The sequence below is a fragment of the Felis catus genome, chromosome A2 (genome assembly GCF_018350175.1).
Source record: "Felis catus isolate Fca126 chromosome A2, F.catus_Fca126_mat1.0, whole genome shotgun sequence".
Classification (NCBI taxonomy): Eukaryota; Metazoa; Chordata; class Mammalia; order Carnivora; family Felidae; genus Felis; species Felis catus.
Window position 1 is genome coordinate 163,482,810 of NC_058369.1, and position 17,057 is coordinate 163,499,866.

The window sequence follows — 17,057 nt, forward strand, 5'->3', positions numbered from 1 at the left end:
TTTGAGGAGCAACTGATAGTTTCCGGCAACAACCTGAGAGCAAGCTGGTCACCTGAGATGTGGCCTGTCCTGTCCGCTCAGCCCCCACCCCAGTGGGAGAATCCCGCACACCCGTGCTTTTCCTTAGTCACTAACTTTTTTTTTTTTAATGTTTTATTTATTTTTGAGACAGAGAGAGAGCATGAGCAAGGGAGGGGCAGAGAGAGAGGGAGACACAGAATCCGAAGCAGGCTCCAGGCTCTGAGCTGTCGGCACAGAGCCCGACACGGGGCTCGAACTCACCGAGTGTGAGATCATGACCTGAGCTGAGGTCGGACGCTCAACTGACTGAGCCACCCAGGCGCCCCATCACTAACTTCTTCCTCAAAGAAGAGCTTCGGGAAATGGCCAGCAGGAGGTATGACCCCCTTGGCCACCTGTGTCATCTGGGCCCTGATCCTCAGTGTCCGGACCTCACTTGCTCTAGCTAAAGAGGCAGGAGAATAGAAGCCCGGATGCTGGGGGCGCCCGGGTGGCTCAGTCGGTTGAGTGTCCGACTTCAGCTCAAGTCATGATCTCCCAGTTCATGGGTTCGAGCCCCGCGTTGGGCTTTGTGCCGACAGCTCGGAGCCTGCTTTGGATTCTGTGTGTGTGTGTGTGTGTGTGTGTGTGTGTGTGTGTGTCTGCCCCTCCCCTGCTTGTGCTCTCACTCTCTCAACAATAAATAAACATTTAAAAAAAATTAAAATAAATTTAAAAAGCAATGCAGATGCTGGAAGGCAGGAGGGCTCCCTCCAGGCCTTCGTCTCCACTCAGAAGCATCCTGAGCCAACACAACCCCCGGTCTTTCTACTGAGAGATGTTACCTGGTTCCTGCCGGGTAATAAGGTTCTGACCGCAGGCAGCATCGCAGGCAGCTGGTACCCCAGTCAGTTAATGGTCGGTCTGGCCCCCCATTCCCTCCCACCGAGCCCTAAACCACTGGGCCAGTTTCTCACGCTGACCCAGCCTGTGAATCACACAAGCAGTGTCCCCTGTGACTGAGAACAGCCCTCCCTCTCCACCTGCCCTGGCCCAGCCCCTGACCCCCTTCCCTGACTGACTCAGCACACCCCCCAGGAAGCCCCCACCCCCATCAGAGAGGCCTCGAGGGCCTGCGCGCAGGTGCCCGTCCCTCCTGGTTATACCGGGCCCTCCCTCCGGAGTTTAAGACAGCCACCACAAGTTGCATAAATAGTGTCAAGTTGATCTGATCAGCAAAGGAATTTTCACGGCTCAGCTCAGACCCAAATTCAAGAAGGAAAACTTCCAACCTCCTTGAGAAGGAGGGGGTGACATATTTCAACCACAACACAGAAAAGAGAGGTTTAAAACCACTCTGGGCTCTATCTTCAGAACCAAACCCGTTTTGCTCCAAAGCAAAGCCCCCGGTCCACCATCAGGTGGCTGTTAAGCCACTTTGTCTGGAATTTGTTCACATCAGGAGGGGCCGTGGCCTCCAATGCCTTTCCCCGTGCCTAGCAGTGGGGCCCCCAAGTCGGGCATCCCTTCCCCGACCTCCTCCCGGACCCCCACATGCAGCCGGGGGACATCCGTCCTGAGCCTCCGTGGCCACGCGCTCCCGACGACCTCCGCGCACGTCCACGGGCAGGCCTCCCCGGCGCTCAGCTCCTCCGGGGCAGGGGGTCCCCGGCCACGCTGACCTGTTCACGATGGACGTGTGTCCCCGGAACACCTGCAGGCACTGCCCGGTCCGCACGTCCCACTTCCGGATGGTACAGTCAGCGCTGCACGTGAAGGCAGCCTCGTCCTCCAGGTGGCAGAAGGTCACGTAGCTCTCGTGGCCTGTGGATGAGGCAGACACGTGAGTGTTCCAGGCCGTGGCAACTCTCGCGGGGGCAGGGAGTGTCTCAGGCGAGTCCGGAGCGACTGGCCCTTTGCAGGGACAATCGACGAATCCAGTCTGGGAGTCTTGGGAGCGATGGGGCACCAGGAGAAATTCAGGGGGCACTCTCCCTGCCCCCGATCTTTTTTAAAAAACGTTTATTTATTTTGAGAGAGAGGGAGTGCAGGGAAGCGGCAGAGAGAGAAGGAGAGGGTATCAAGCGGGCTTCACCCTGTCAGCACGGAGCCTGAGGCAAGGCTAAAACCCACAAACCGTGAGATCATGACCTGAGATCAAGAGTCGCCACCCACTGAGCCACCCAGGCGCCCCTACCCCCATCCTTCTGTTCCTTCCTCTTCGTCTCTCTCTCCATCTTCCTCCTCCCTCCTCTTCTTCCCTCCCCCTTCCTCACTGGTTCCTTTCAGTCTTCAAACTTCGCAGGGGTTTGAATCCACTTAGTCACTGAACAACCCGCTGTCCCAGAGGCAGGAGGCAAGGAGACCCAGGGCACACCTAACGCCTGGCTTAGCTCCTGGTGCAGGCCCGGTCTCACCCCTCCGCACCCCCATCTCCTGATGGGCCCTGGGGAGAGTAACAGTGCCCGCCTCCCAGGGCGGCTGTGCAGACGCAGTGCATGCTGGATGGTGGCTGTTCTTATGTTTGGGAAGAGACACTGGCCCCAAAGGTATCAGGCCCTGATTCTTGGAAACGAAACGTTACCTTGCTTGGGGGGGGGGGGGGCGGGGGACACACATTTTCAGATGTAATGAAGGATTCTGAGATGAGGACAGTATCCTAGATTCTCAGGGTGGCCAGAAATACCACCACAAGTGTCCCTGTAAGAAGGGGCAGAGGGAGATGTGAGGAACCCACAGAGAAGCCGCTGTGGAAACAGCAGTGACCGGAGGTGCCCTGAACACGGCTGATGCCACCCAAGCCAAGGAGCACCCAGCGGCCGCCGGAAACTGGCAGAGGCGACCAGCTCTCCCCTGCAGGGTTCAGAGGGACAGTGGCCCTGCCAACACCTCGGCTTTGCCCAGCGACACCGATTTTGGATCTCTGGCCTCCAGAACCGGACCGGAATAAACTTGTGTCTTAAGGCGCCCAGTGTGACCAGTGGTCAGAGCAGCCGCAGGGAACTAATACAGAAGCAGAAACGACTAAGGCATTTTCTCTGCCCTCGAAGAGAGTACTGGCCCCGAAGGACAGACAGCGACAGGACACATGCTGGACAGGGCATGACGGGGTCAACAGAGCAGAAGCCTGGGTGTCACAGTGCCTATGTGGGGAGGAGAGAGGAGAGTGTCCCGCAACAGAAGATGTCACACACCAACGCAAGAAGGGACCCCGAGGCCAGAATTTAGGTGCTTGGCAGAAACGGTGGATCCCGCACGGATACAGTGAGGGTGGAGGTCTAGGGCAGAGGGAGGGCCACACAGAGCCTGGGGTCTTGGCCAAGGGCACCTGCCCATCCAACTGCTCACAGTGCAATTGTCAGTCTTTTGACTGTCACTGTGGCTGTGGGATCAAGGCTCACAGAGCAGCTCTGGAAGCTGTCAGGTGCCCCGTCATAGGAGGCCTGTCCTTCAGGTCAACACGTTTCCACTTCGGATAACCACTCTTGATAGCAAACTGAACCTGAGTGTATTTTTAGAAGAATCCAGGGACCAGAAAACCAATAGAATCAAAGGAATGTTTGACCTAAGATCCATTTCACAGAGAAGGAAATTGATGAGTTCAAATATCTACACACATGGGCTATATTAATTACGCTGAAGACTGCGGTCAAGGGGCGCCTGGGTGGCTCGGTCGGTTGAACGTCCAACTCTTGATTTTGGCTCAGGTCATGGTCCCAGGGTTGTGGGCCCGAGCCCTGTGTCAGGCTCCGTGCCGAGCATAGAGCCTGCTTGAGATTCCCTCTCTCTCTCTGTCTGTCAAATGAATAAAATGGTATCAGAGAGGGATTCAGAATCTCCTCGGCAGTTTCAAGCTGATTTGCACTTTTTGGGGGGCCCTGGGTTTTAGTTTAGTTGCTCTTGGAAGAACCCAACTCCCTGGGTTTTAGGAAACAGAATTAAAAAAAAAGACAGAAAGGAAGACATGTTTTTCAGTCTTCTTGGATAGCATATACCAGGCCTCTAAGAGAACGACGTTTGTGTGAATTAAGTAAACACTTGAAGAGGGCGCAGATTATGTTTCCCTTAAAATACACGTCAGTTTAAAAGTCGAGGGCAAAATGTGTTTGGCAAAACACAGCCCAGCTTTTTTGCCAACCCCAAAATGTTTATAAAACATTTTAAGATTGTCAACAAACTTTCCCTGAAACCAGAGCTGCCGTGGGGAGGGCTCAGCGCCGTCTGAGGAACCACCTGGCTTGCTCAGCGTGGCTGGAAGGCAGCCCGGTGTCCCCAGGGCAGGCGGGCGGGGGCCAGGCGACCCCTGCGGGAACACCCCGCAGTCTCCTACCCACCCCGTGCAGCCCGGCGCCAGCCAAGCCAGGAGACGCTTCCGCAGGGGCATCGGCCCCTTTCTGGCCGCTTCCGTCCTGCCTCAACAGCATCTGACAGCAGGAAGGCAAAGTGCCAAGTGTACAGGAGGCCAAGAGAAGCACTGGAAAACAGTGTGGCGAGTAAACCATGGCATCTCCACTCAATGAAGCCATAGCCACTAGCCCAGGCATGGGAAGGCCATGAGATGTGGGACCGATTATATGGCCCGTCGATGCCAAAAAAAAAAAAAAAAAAAGAAGAAAAGAAAAAAAGATATATACAATAAAAATATAAGCACCTAGAAACAAAGACTTGAAGAAAAGAGTTAATAATGAAAAGAATTTCTTCGATGTAAAAAAAAGAAAAAAAAAAAAAATCTCATGTCTGAAGCTGGGCCAGGCTGACCCTCTGCCCTCTCGGGCGCCTGGCCCTGGGCTGGCTGAGGCTCCCCGTGGCGGTCAAGGCCCTCCCAGGGACAAGCCCCTTCCTGTGCGCCAGGCACCCCCACATCTGAAAACCCACACTGAACGAGTCCCAGCTCCGAGCCCTGCCCGCAGACGCTGCAGAGCGGGTCCCTGCCTGCAACCCATGGGCCACAGGGTCCACCGCCCCCAGCCTACGGGGTCATGGGTGGGGGGGGGGAAGGGATGGGGGAGGCTGGGGAGAAGGAGGGCCCATCAAGTCTCCAGGGTCCACAGAGCTGCCACCACCACCACCACGAGCTGTTGGAATTGTGTAGAATAAGCAAAACAAAGCCAAACTAAAAATAAACATTTTTGAAGGGATAAAGAATGCAGATAAGACGCAACTATTATGTTCAAAAGGACAGGCTGAGGCCAGGGGTTTTCCATTTCTGCCAATGTCGTCCGGCCCTCCCCGCCTCCCTGGCAGCGCCCCTCAGACTCGCTGGAGGCTCCAAGTCGCCCCTCCACGTGCTGGAGAGACCACTCGGGGCACCGGCCACCCAGGGGCCGCGGTGGCAGAGGTGGGCTGGCCGGCGTGGGCCCCACCGGAGCTGGAACGTGCGTCCGACTCACTTGGCTTGCAAAGCGGATCCACTTTCCCCTCTGTGTCCCTGGCAAGTCTTGGGTCTCCCCCGGGGGGGAGGGGGAAGGGGGGGGCTCCAGGCTGCTCACTGCGGTTCCCCCACCCCCTGGTGGCTCCCCCGCCCCCCAGCTGCCCGCAGGGTTCAGACAGCTGGGAGCCCCAGCAGGAGGCTTTAGGGCAGGATCTGTTGGCCTGCAGCCATGCTCACACCTCCCTGGAGGGAGGCCTCTCGGCAGCAGCCTTCCGGGGCTACAGTGAACTTCCCAGCCTTGCTCCTTCGGGGCTAGGAGGGATGACCCCTTGACCCCTGCTGGTGAACCACAGGTCCTGCGGTTCCCCTATGCTATGCCCACATCTGGCAAGTGTCTCTATTAACCTCTCCTTGAGCTATACCATCTTGAGGGTGCCATTTTGTTTCCTGCCGGGACCCGCCTCACGGAGCCGCCTGGTGATGGGCCAGAGCAGTGAGCCCAGAGCACGGAAGGGGTGGCTGAAACGGACGGTGTCGGACAAAACCGGCAAAGAGTCCGCTTCCGGCCACCTGCCCCAAGCTCCCAGCCAGGACAGGCTGGTGCTCTTGTCGCTGCGGCTGCCACCGGCGCTGGCGTCCCGCCTGGCTTCTGTCAGCCCACGCCCTCAACCAGGCGGCCTCGACCTGTGCCCTCCTCACGCCACACCCCCAGACAGTGGTCTCCCAAGAGCTGCAGAAATGAAATCACCCAGCCCGGGCTTCCCTCACATCCATCCTTAAAACCGCATTTTGATGGAACTCCTCTTTGACAAAGTTACTAATGATCCATGTCTGAGAGCCTTCCCTGTGCCCCCACACGCTTCTTTAAAAATACGTAGACGATTCAGAAAGCCCACTTCTCGGTATATACACAAAGGGCCTGTTTGCACGGCCAAGTTCACGGCAGTGAACTACTCTCGCGAGAGTCAAGTGAAAGCAACCCAAGTGTCCACCGACGGGCGAACGGGCAAAAAAAAAGCAACAACAAAACAGTTCGCAGCCTTCAGAAGGAAGGAAACCCTGACACCTGCTACAGCATGGACGAACCTCGAAAACATCATGCTCAGTGGGATGAACCAGTCACCAAAAGAGAAACACTATATGACTGCACTGTGCGGGGTCCCCAGAGCAGTCAGATCCACAGAGGCAGAGAGCAGAATGAATGTGGGGGGCGGGGAATGCCAGGGGCTGGTGGGGGGGGGGGGCAGGGGGGGGAGAAATGGGGTTATTGTTCAAAGGGGACACAGTTTCAGTTTTACAAGATGACCAAGTTCTGGAGATGGGTAGTGGTAATGGCAGGACATTATGAGAGATTCATATCTCCAAACTGTACACTTAAAAATGGTCAAGATGGTAAATTTGATGCTACATGTTTTCTATTATAGTTAAAAATTGGGGCGCCTGGGTGGCTCAGTCGGTTAAGCACCCACCCTCAGCTCAGATCATGATCTCTCGGTTCCTTAGTTCGAGCCCCGCGACAGGCTCTCTGATGTCAGCACAGAGCCTGCTTCAGATCCTGTCTCCCTCTCTCTGTGTCCCTTCCCTGCTCACACTCTCTCTCTCTCTCTCTCTCTCTCATTCTCTCTCTCTCTCTCAAAAATAAACATTTAAAAAGTTTAAGAAAAAGGGGCACCTGGGTGGCTCAGTCAGTCAAGCATTTGACTTCGGCTCAGGTCATGATCTCGTGGCTCGTGAGTTTGAGCCCCGCGTCGGGCTCTGGGCTGACAGCTCAGAGCCTGGAGCCTGCTTGGGATTCTGGGTCTCCCTCTCTCTCTGCCCCTCCTCCACTTGTGCTCTGTCTCTCTCTCAAAAATAAATAAAACATCAAAAAATAGATAAACATAAAAAATAAAAATAAGTAAGATTGTCCATTCCCTTCCAGGCCCACCTGGGCCAAGAGGCGAGCCCTGACTACCCCAGCGCGGACTTCCTGCTTTATCTGAAGTTCAAGTGCACAAAGCCCCCCAAGTTTAGCAACCCAACCTGCAAATTCTCTGGGGCAGCCATCTCCAAATCTCACACAGGCACCCGGTAGAACCAAGGGAGGGGTGCGGGCTCCGGCCAATGCCGCCCTGACTGCGTAAATGCGGGAGCACTGCTTAGCCCTTTGGAGCCTCAGTTTCCTCATCCACAGATGGGGATAATAAGGCTGAGAAGCAAACGAGGAAGAGCTTTGGAGCTGGCCAAGTACAGCGCCAACGAGACTCTCTTATTTGTTTCGGGCGTGTTGATGTAGGCACGGAAGGTCAGACAACTAGTACGAGTCAGGAACTATTTGTTCATTGTTTTAATCCCCACCGCCCCCCCAAAACACACACAACCTCATAAGGCTAGATGACTATTGTATCACCCCCAATTCACAGATAAAGAAACCAAGGCAAGAGAAGTAATGAGATTCGAGCGGGAGCAGCCCAGCTCCAGAGCCACCTCCTAGTAATGCCCCCTCCCGCTCCCTGGTGGCGAGTAGGGGTCAACCTGATGGGCAGACGCCCACCAAGGCTTCCAGTAATTAGGGGTGTGCAGTTTGTTCACATGGAATTAAAAACAAACAGCACCCCTATCTTGCTAGAAGATGCTGTTAGGAGACAAGGACTCTGTGGGACAACCACAGTGGGTTGGAACCTTCAAGCTGGGTCCCTTGCCACGCAGGAACAGACCAGGACGGGGACCGCCATTTCGGGAAATGCTGCCTACCCCATTGAGCCAATGAAGTGCCCCAAATGAGTAGGTACCCGATGGATAAGAGAAAAAGAGGGGAAAAGGAAAATGACATTAAATACAATTCTTCCCTTTACAGAATAATTGTCAGTTAAACATGCTTTTCTTCACCTAGAGGTCACCAACCGCCTTTGAAAGCCAGCTCTATTTTCTTTAAAAAGAAATTTTTTTTAAATGTTTATTTTTGAGAGAGAGAGAGAGAGAGAGAGAAGGGGCAGAGAGAGAGGGAGACACAATGGGAAGCAGGCTCCAGGCTCCGAGCTGTCAGCAGAGCCCGACATGGGGCCCGAACCCAGGAACGGCGAGATCACGACCTGAGCCAAAGTCGGACCCTTAACCCACTGAGCCGCCCAGGCGCCCTCAGTTCCATTTTCTGAAAAAGCAGAGCTGCTGCGGGTCAGAAGCTAGGAGCAAGGACTACTGCACATCCAAACTGACTCTTTTCTAAGTTACTATTAGTGTGACTTCGTGATAAGGCAAGGTTATTCTGTCCCCTCTGTCCATGAAAATTCTTGAAGTGCCGATCTTTATAGCAGCAGAAACAATTCGGGTAAGTGCTCGGCAGTTTCTCAGTTTGATGGAGTTTTCCTGTTGAGGGGGATGGCTCTCAGCCAGGGCGCAGAGGCTGTTGGGGTCCTCTGGGGACAAGCCACTGTGAGGGCCACAAAGCGGGTGTTTCGGTTGTTGCCAGGCACAGAGCTGGGTGGTGAGGACAGGGCAGAGGTGGGCGGGAGGGCGGGCCCTGGAGGCTCGGCCCAGGCTCTGGAACTGCCCACGAGGCCAGAACCACCCTGGAAAGGCCTGGAGCTCAACTAGGGAGAAAAGGCACCTACAAACTGGGCTCCCACCATGGGCACCAGCCCCAAGGTCTCCCCGGGGGCAGTGTGCCTCAGACCCACCCAGGAGCTTGTTAGAGGTGCAAATTCTAGAGTCCTACACTATGGGCCCACTGAAACTGCAACCTGGAAATGTACATTTCTGAAAGCCCTCCAGACGAGTCTCGTGTCTGGGGGGCAATGCAGCTAGATTTTAAATTCTGAACAGATCTGGAGCACCTGGGTGGCTCAGTCGGCCCGGCCTCAGCTCAGGTCACGATCTCGCGGTTTGTGGGTTCGAGCCCCGCGTCGGGCTCTGTGCTGACAGCTCGGAGCCTGGAGCCTGCTTCGGATCCTGTGTCTCCCTCTCCCTCTGCCCCTTCCCCCCTCACGCTCTGTCTCTCTCCATCTCTCAAAAATGAATAAACGTTAAAAAATTTAAATACATTTTGAACAGATCTTAGCTCTTCCAGATTTGGGTCAGTGCCTGTCAATCTGTGCGATGTTGGGGGCAGGGGGTGGCCAGGAACGTGTGTTGGTTTGTACCAGAATTTCCCGTCTCCACACCTACCCCCAAGTAACAGGCAATCCAAAATCCATTTCTCCCAGGCTTTGAAATATCTCCCATAACTGCTTTTATTTAAAACCAACAGGATTATCATCTGCCACTAATGAAGCTCCCTGTGCCTACATGTCTTGGAAGGCCCCGGGGAGGCCACTCGGGACTTGCTGGTTATGGTGGAAAAACCAGGCGGTTATAAACACCCGCCGCGTGGAGAGCCTTGTGCTTCAAGGGGCTACTACCTGCTCTCGGACAACAGCCACAGGGCTGGAGAGGGACCTCACAGTCCTGCAGTGCGGACACGTCACAGGGACCCACGGAAAGAAACGCATCGATCCTCCAGTGTGACGAAGTACACAGATACAAACCAACACGTGTGCGTTTGTGAAGCTTCTATAAAACAACATGTCCACCTACTACGTGTGCCTCCTGCCCCCGCATCGTGTTTCCAAATATGCTAACCCCTTCTGAGAAACTTTGATCCATTCCTCTCCCACACCCCTTCATTCTCCAGCAGAAGAACCGAGGCTGCAGAGAGGGCAGGGCGGTCAGATGGGGAAGGGAGGGGGGCTCACATTTCAACCCTCCCCTCCCTCCCCCACAGGCTGCGTGACCCCGAGCAACTTATTTCCGGAATGCCTCGGTTTCCCCGTCTGCCCGAGGGGGATAACAGCCGCGTGAGGCCTGCACACTGCAGTGCTCCGTGCGGCGGGGTGGGGGGCTTGGCAAGCCCTGGTGGTGACCACAATGGCTCCTAGAGTTAAGGTCCGGGCCAAACGCCCCCGGGACAGCGAGAGGCAGGGGAAGGCGCTGCCTAGCCACAGGAGCGCGCCGAGGTGCGATTCCCGGTGGGGCGTTACAGCCGTGGTACCGGAAATGATTTCCCCGCACTGGGCTGACAGGTGACGGAAGCCCCACGCAGCGGGCGCCCCTCGGCCCACGGGTCGGGGTCACGACCGGCTGGGCCCCCCCGCCCCGCGCGCGCGCGCAGCCCGCGGCGCGCTCCCCCCCACCCCAACGAGCGCCCCGGGCGAGGGCGGGGCTTGGGCGCGGGGGGGGGGGGTCTGGGGGCCGCAGGGCTGAGGTCAGAAGGCGGGCGAGCGCGAGGGGAGGGAGGGCGCGGCGAGGCGGGTCTACCTTGCAGGAGGGCGCAGCACTGGCCGTCCGCGGTGCTCCAGAGCCGGGCCGTGCCGTCCTCGCTGCCCGTCAGCAGGCGCCGCCCGTCCGGGCTCAGGCTGAGCCAGTTGATGCCCCCGCGGTGGTCGGCGCAGACCCTCAGGGCCGACCCCCCGCCCCCCATGCCGCCGGTCCGCCGGGAGCCCCGGAGGCAGCGCCCCGCTAGGGAGGGGCGCCCCGGCATCCGCGCGGCGGCTCGCTGCGGCCGAGACCCGCGGCCATGGCCCCCCGCGGGGCACGGGGTGCGGAGGAGGGGAGGTGGGGGCCCCCGCTCCCGCGCCGCCCACCCGGCTTCCGGGCCCGCGGACCCGGCGGTGGGGGGAGGGGAGGGGGCTGCGCTGCAGGGGGGCGGCCCGCTGGGACTTCCCGGCCCCCACCGGCGCCGGCCGCCTCCGCTCCGCGCGCCGCACCTGGGCAGGCCCCTCCCTCCGAGGACCCCCGGGCAGCGGCGTCTCCGGGCGCGCCGGAAGGCTCGGGCCTCTTGGCGGGGTCCCGCGGCGGGGGTTGGGGGGGGAGCCCGGGAAGCCGAGCGCCCCGCGCCCCGCACGCCCTCCCCGGCCGGCGCCGCGCGCTCGGGGCGGCGAGTGTGGAACAATACGGTCCGGCCTGGCTCCTCCTCAGAGACCACCCCCCAACCTGTCCCCTCCCACTTTCCCGGCCGGCCGGCGCCCCAGCCCCCACCCCGGCACCCGGCCCTCCGGACCCACCGCCCCACGTGCGACTCCCCCGGCTGCCCCTTCGGGCGGGGACCGAAGGCCGGGACGAGGGAGGCGGAGGTGGACGCGGGGGTCCGGTGGAGTGAGACCCGCACGCCCGGGAGCTCCCTCGGGCCGGCGGTTGCGCGCCACCACGGGGCAAGCTGCCCCGCTCCAGGCTCCCAGCCCTGATGGGGGTGCTGTAGGACGGTCCCCTTGTTGGAGAGCGCTCCTGGCCCGCCCTCGCTGGGAAATCACACACACGCCCCGAATTCTAAAGAAGTTCCGCCAGTGGGGTGGCGGCGGGTGAGTCAGGGGAGAGCGGCGCGGTAGGGTTTCCCGGAGGGGTCAGGTTCACCCATTCACGCGGCCGCGGGGTCCTCGGCGCCGGGCTTCCGCCGTCCTCGTGCTGGGGGTGCGGGGCCCCCACCCACCGATCCGTCTTTTGACATCCCATCCCACCCCAGCTCCTCTGACGGTCCACTGAGGTCTCTGCGGGAATCCCACACCCCAGGATGGGAGCCCTCCCGGAACGCCTGCTGGTTCCTATTAGAGCCGTTCCGCCGCCTGCTTCGCTGGGGGCGGGGAGGGGTGACGCCCCCACCCCCCACCCCCCACCCCCGCAACTCCGACTCGGATCCTCCAGGTCCTAAAAGTAGCAGGGTTTCCCGAGGGGCGGGGTAACGGAGCCAGGTAGCTTTGCAAAGCCGGCCGACCTTCTCCCAATGGCCGACCACGCCCAGACACCAAAAGCAAACCCCATATTGGGGTCCCAGGGCACACTGGACAATTTATTCGATCTAGTGAGTCCGTTTACAGTTCAGCTTAGGGAGCTGGCCCCAGTGAAGGGTTTAGGGGTGGGGGGCAGTGGGATTTGGAGTTGTAGGAAGACACAGGTAGAGGTGGACTGAAAGGAGGCAGGATGGGGTGGGATCCAGCAGGAGAGAGGAAGACAGATACCCTGAAGTATCTTCGGAAATTGGATGCTTGCAGGGAGGAAGGGAGGATCCCCGGGGTGTCTGCTACTCTAAGACTGCGTAGACAGGGACTGGGTTCAGAGATGCTCCCACGGGCTGACTGTAAGTTCCTCTTAGGACCTGTGACCGTCAGGATGCCATTGCAACATCCAGGTATGAAGACTGATGGGCAGCTGGCCGTACAGGTGCTCAGAAGAAAACCCAAAGGAGACAGAAGGCCCCCTCCCTGGGCTGTTCCCTCCCTCGGGGTCCTGGTCTGATTCCTTTACCCTCTCTGCCCCCAGCACAGGGTCCTTCCACACCTGACACAGGAATTCTACACAATTCTTGACGTGGACTGGCTGAGCTACCATTTGCTTTTGAAAAACGAAAAGAAAAGGAAAAAAGCTTTTCGCTTACATTCTAGAGTTCAGCCTTTATGAGGCAGAGGGAGGGATATTTGGGACAGAGAGACCTTCCCAAGCCTCCTGACCTTTCCCTCTACGGGCAACAACCATCTCTGGTTTCCGGTTTCAGGCCAACTCTGCTAACGCCTCTTGCAAGTAATTCCCTGAAACTAACCCACCCAGTCACACTTCTCAACAGCATCTTGCGTGCATCCGATGATGAAGAAGTGAAACCCGGTCCCTGTATCCGCCACCACGGTCAGACTGGAAAAGAATGATTTCCAAGGCTGGCAGAAATCTTTCCTAAGTATTCTATCCTCCCCTAGACACTAAGCAAACAAACAAAAGCATCCTATGCTATCAGAATTTTTACAGTATTTCACTATAATCAAGTGACAGTGATAAGGCAGGCACAATCGCACATTGTGTAATAACTTCGAACTTCCATAACAACTACTCGAGATAAATATTATCTTTCTGATTTTGCTGATGAGGACAATGGGGCCTAGAGAGGTTAAGTAGACAAAGTCACGCAGTTGAGTGGGAGATTCAGATCTGTTAGGCTCATGTCTAAATGATCTGTCTACATAATGCAAGTGAATCAGTAATTTAAAGGGAGGAAGCCCATCCCTCAGTGCCTAAGACATGGAAGGCTCATGGTAGTTCCTTTCTCTCCGATCCCACTGAATTTTCCTGGAGAGAAATCTCAGGCAAAGGTCTGGCAAGAGTGTCTTTCCCTGAATATTCCAACGAGGATCTGTGGGCGCCTCACTAAGTGCATTTCTCTGTGGATGGAGATGAGCAGGCCCACAGCCTGTCTCTTGGTGCCCGGTACACTTCTGCCCTCCTGCAGAGATCTCGAACATGCTGCCTGTGGGCATCTCTCCTCTTGTGAGTGGCTTTTATTCACACCAGACCCAGCAAGGCATCGTGGTTAGAGTGTGTGTGCATGCGTGCCTGTTTGTGTGTGTGTGTATGTGTGTGTGTGTGTGACTAGAAAGGACAAGGAGGGAGGCTGGTTTAGCAGCATCTGTTTTCACTCATTCCAGAAGATTTCTAGCTGCCCACAAAATGATGCATTTGCTTGTTCCCTGTGTGGATCCTGAAGCCAAGTTTAATTCGTACTGGAGCTGTTAATCCTACTACGCGTATTTTACATGAGTTTCGTGTGTTTCCAACCGGAAGCCAAGGGTCCACTGACCCATTAACTCTACACCTGCCTTTGTTTTGCTGGGAGCAAGCTGGTGTCCATCAGGACTCTTTGGTTGTGGTGAGAGACACTGAGCTTACTGAGTGTAGGCAAGAGAAGGGAATCTGTCAGAAGGATATCAGGCGAAGGAAGAAATGAGCATCCAAATTAAAGAAAGGTAAGAATTAGGACATGCCGGGACTCCCGGCTCCCGTCTCTGTCTCTTTGTGGAGACCCAGACCTTAACCCCCGAGAGGCCCGAGTCCTTGGTGGCCCTGCCTGTGTGACGGTGGCCGTCTCAGTGATCTTCATTGCTGAGTATGACAATGAGAACGATGACAGTAATATTTATTGAACACTGAGAATATGCTAGAACGTGTTACAAGTGCTTTACAGGTCTTATTATCCTCACAATAACATTTTTTTAATTTTTATTTTTTAAAGTTTATTTATTTATTTTGAGAGAGGAAAAGAGAACGAGCAGGGGAGGGGCGGGGGCGGGTACAGAGGATCTGAAGCGGGCTCCGCCATGACAGCAGAGAGCCGATGTGGGGCTCGAACTCACGAACTGCGAGATCATGACCCATAGCTGAAGTGTGACACCCAACCAGCTGAGTTACCCAGGCACCCTACAGTAACATTTTTTAGATGTGTATTTATTTATTTATTTTGAAAGCGAGCACGCACGTGAGCGGGGGGAGGGCAGAGCGGGAGAATCCCTAGCAGGCTCCGTGCTGTCAGGGCAGAGCCTGACGTGGGGCTCAGTCTCAAGAACCGTGAGATCATGACCTGAGCCAAAATCAAGAGTCAGACGCTTAACCGACCCAGCCACCCAGGCGCCCCCCACGATAACATTTTTAAGCAATCTCTACGCCCAACATGGGGCTCGAACTCACGACTTCAAGATCAAGAGTCTCACGTTCTCCCAGGGGCCCCTTCATAATAACCTTTTGCAGAGGTACTATTAATATGCCATCTTACTGTAGGGAAACTGAGACACAGAGGGACATTAACCCTTCCAGGCTCACACAGCTAGCAAGAGGGGAGGCTGGACTGGGGTCTGGGCACTGTCCATGGGTCGCATCCATACCCCTCCAGGCCACTGCTCCGTGGGGGCCCCATTTCCCCCGGAAGTCAGCGAGATCGCTTTGTCAATAACTATAGCTCCCCACGTTCTGCTGGCCGTCCTCAGAGACTCGCTCGCACTTGGTGTGCTAGGCCCCTTAAAAGTCTAAGTATTTACTTCCCCCCAGGCATCTCTATCTGAGGAAATGACCCAAGGTCTAACTTTAAAAGACCAGGAAGAAGTCACAGGAGGTACCTGTGACATCGTGGCGGGCATCTTCCAGAGTGCCGGGTCGGGGGATTGCGCGGTCCTCTCACACGCTGCCTCACCTTCCTGATTCTGCAGATCGACGGAGACTTCAACGGATTGCTCCCAGAGTCAACTCTGGGAGATCGCCCGTTCATCCCCCAGAGCCTGAGATCTTGGAAGGTCACAGGGCTCCCTGAGACCCAAGCTCCGCGCCTGCCTTATACTCTGAGGCCCAACCCGCTGTACCTTCCAGCAGATGCTCGTCCACCCCCTGGGAGACCAGATGTTTCTTCACAGCCCCTCCTGGCAGCATTCCCTGAGAGACAGCCTTTAAAGATTCCGGAACTTCTGTTAGCAATTTATTCCTTGTGGCAAGGGGGAAGTTGGGGGTAGGGAATCAGATGGGTGCCCTCGGGGTAGCAGCCAAGGGTGGGTGAGGTGGGTACGTGTGAATGGGTCCAACTCAGCATTCCTGTCTCTTGGTTAGAACCAAGCCCCCTGTGTTACGTATGCCAGGGCTCCTGGCCTTTCTGTGTCATTTCAATGCCGTCGAGTTGGCATCAGCCCGTCCAGTAAGTTGCTGGAACACAGACCACAGTCCCCAAGCCGGCGCATCAAACACCACATTGTCTTCTCCATACCCTCAATCGGATCCAGAATCGTGTTCCTCCCTCTTGGCCAAGCACCCTCAAAATCCATCCCCACATTCTCCAGATTTCTGATGATGGAAATTCGTGGACCCCTGCCATTTTCCCGGGTATCTCTCTCCTTGCCTTGTCTCTGCATTCTGCATCTCTGCCTCAAGTCTAAGCCATACAAGCGAAAACCCTGTCGCTGGGGAAATAGCTAGGAGGGGTACAGCGCGCAGAAAGCTGTTCACTGCTTCTTCAAGGGAAAAGCATCTTCCTCAGGGGAGTGGGGAGGGTCCTCGAAGTCCTCCAAATCCCCCCGCCACCCCCCTCCCAATGGTCCTTCTCTCATGAGTGCTTTAAATTTCACACGGAAGACCTGGCAAGTTGATGGATACAACTGGGGTTTCCATTTGGCAATCTACAGGATCGGTCTCCAAACTTTGTCTCCAGATTTTTAGCCTGTTCACGGAAGGCCTTGGGTTCCGCCGCACACGTCGTGAGACGTAATCTTGGTGTGTATCCAAATACCCGGTGCTGGAGAAGCAACTCTCCACCATGGCGTCTGCATTCTGCATCCTTCTAAAAGTGTTTTATGACCGCAACTGTGCAGTCCTTCGAAACTCTGCCGGTTCCAGTGGGCGCCTGGTTCCAGTGGGCCACGGACGGTAACTTGGCCCCATGTTTTGCCACCCTCTACCAGGGCGGCTCTTTCCTTCCATATCTGTTGCCTATGGCTGGCATAGCGAAGTGTCACAAACTGTGTGGCTTAGGCACCAGGAAGGTTAGCAGATTGGAGTGGACCAGGCCAGGCGGGAGGAGGGGGACACAGACACAGGCTAAGTCACATATTTTCTCTCCTTTGTATACAGATATCACACTATTAACGCACTTTCTGCAGAGCAGAAAAGATGTTCTGAAGACTTATAGAACCTCTGTGGTCCCCATTATCCTTATATGTCACTACTTTGGACAAACTAGGCAGAGGATGCCCATTTGAACAGATGAACAGTTTGATGATAGGTGTTGATTGAGAAAACATCTGTCTTCATACTTCCAAAAGCAAGTTCTTTTCTTTTCGTAACCTTTACACCCAGTGTGGGGCTCAAATTTACAAGCCCAAGATCAAGAGTCACATGCTCTACTGACCGAGCCAGCCAGGTGCCCTGCAAGTGCTCAATAGTC

At 56.2% G+C, this 17,057-nt stretch overlaps 1 protein-coding gene across 7 annotated transcripts in view; it reads right to left on the bottom strand.

Moving 5' to 3' along the window:
* WDR86 (WD repeat domain 86) overlaps positions 1–11,015 on the bottom strand; it is a 33,401-nt gene extending 22,386 nt beyond the window's left edge. For all 7 annotated transcript variants that reach the window (XM_023250750.2, XM_045053034.1, XM_023250748.2 and 4 more), the window contains exons 1-2: positions 10,643–11,015; positions 1,683–1,824 (exon numbers count right to left, since the gene is read on the bottom strand). In XM_023250750.2, coding sequence (XP_023106518.2) covers positions 1,683–1,824; positions 10,643–10,865 — 365 coding nt within the window. In that variant the 5' untranslated portion in view covers positions 10,866–11,015. The remainder of the gene's footprint in view (positions 1–1,682; positions 1,825–10,642) is intronic.
* Positions 11,016–17,057: the final 6,042 nt, after the last annotated feature.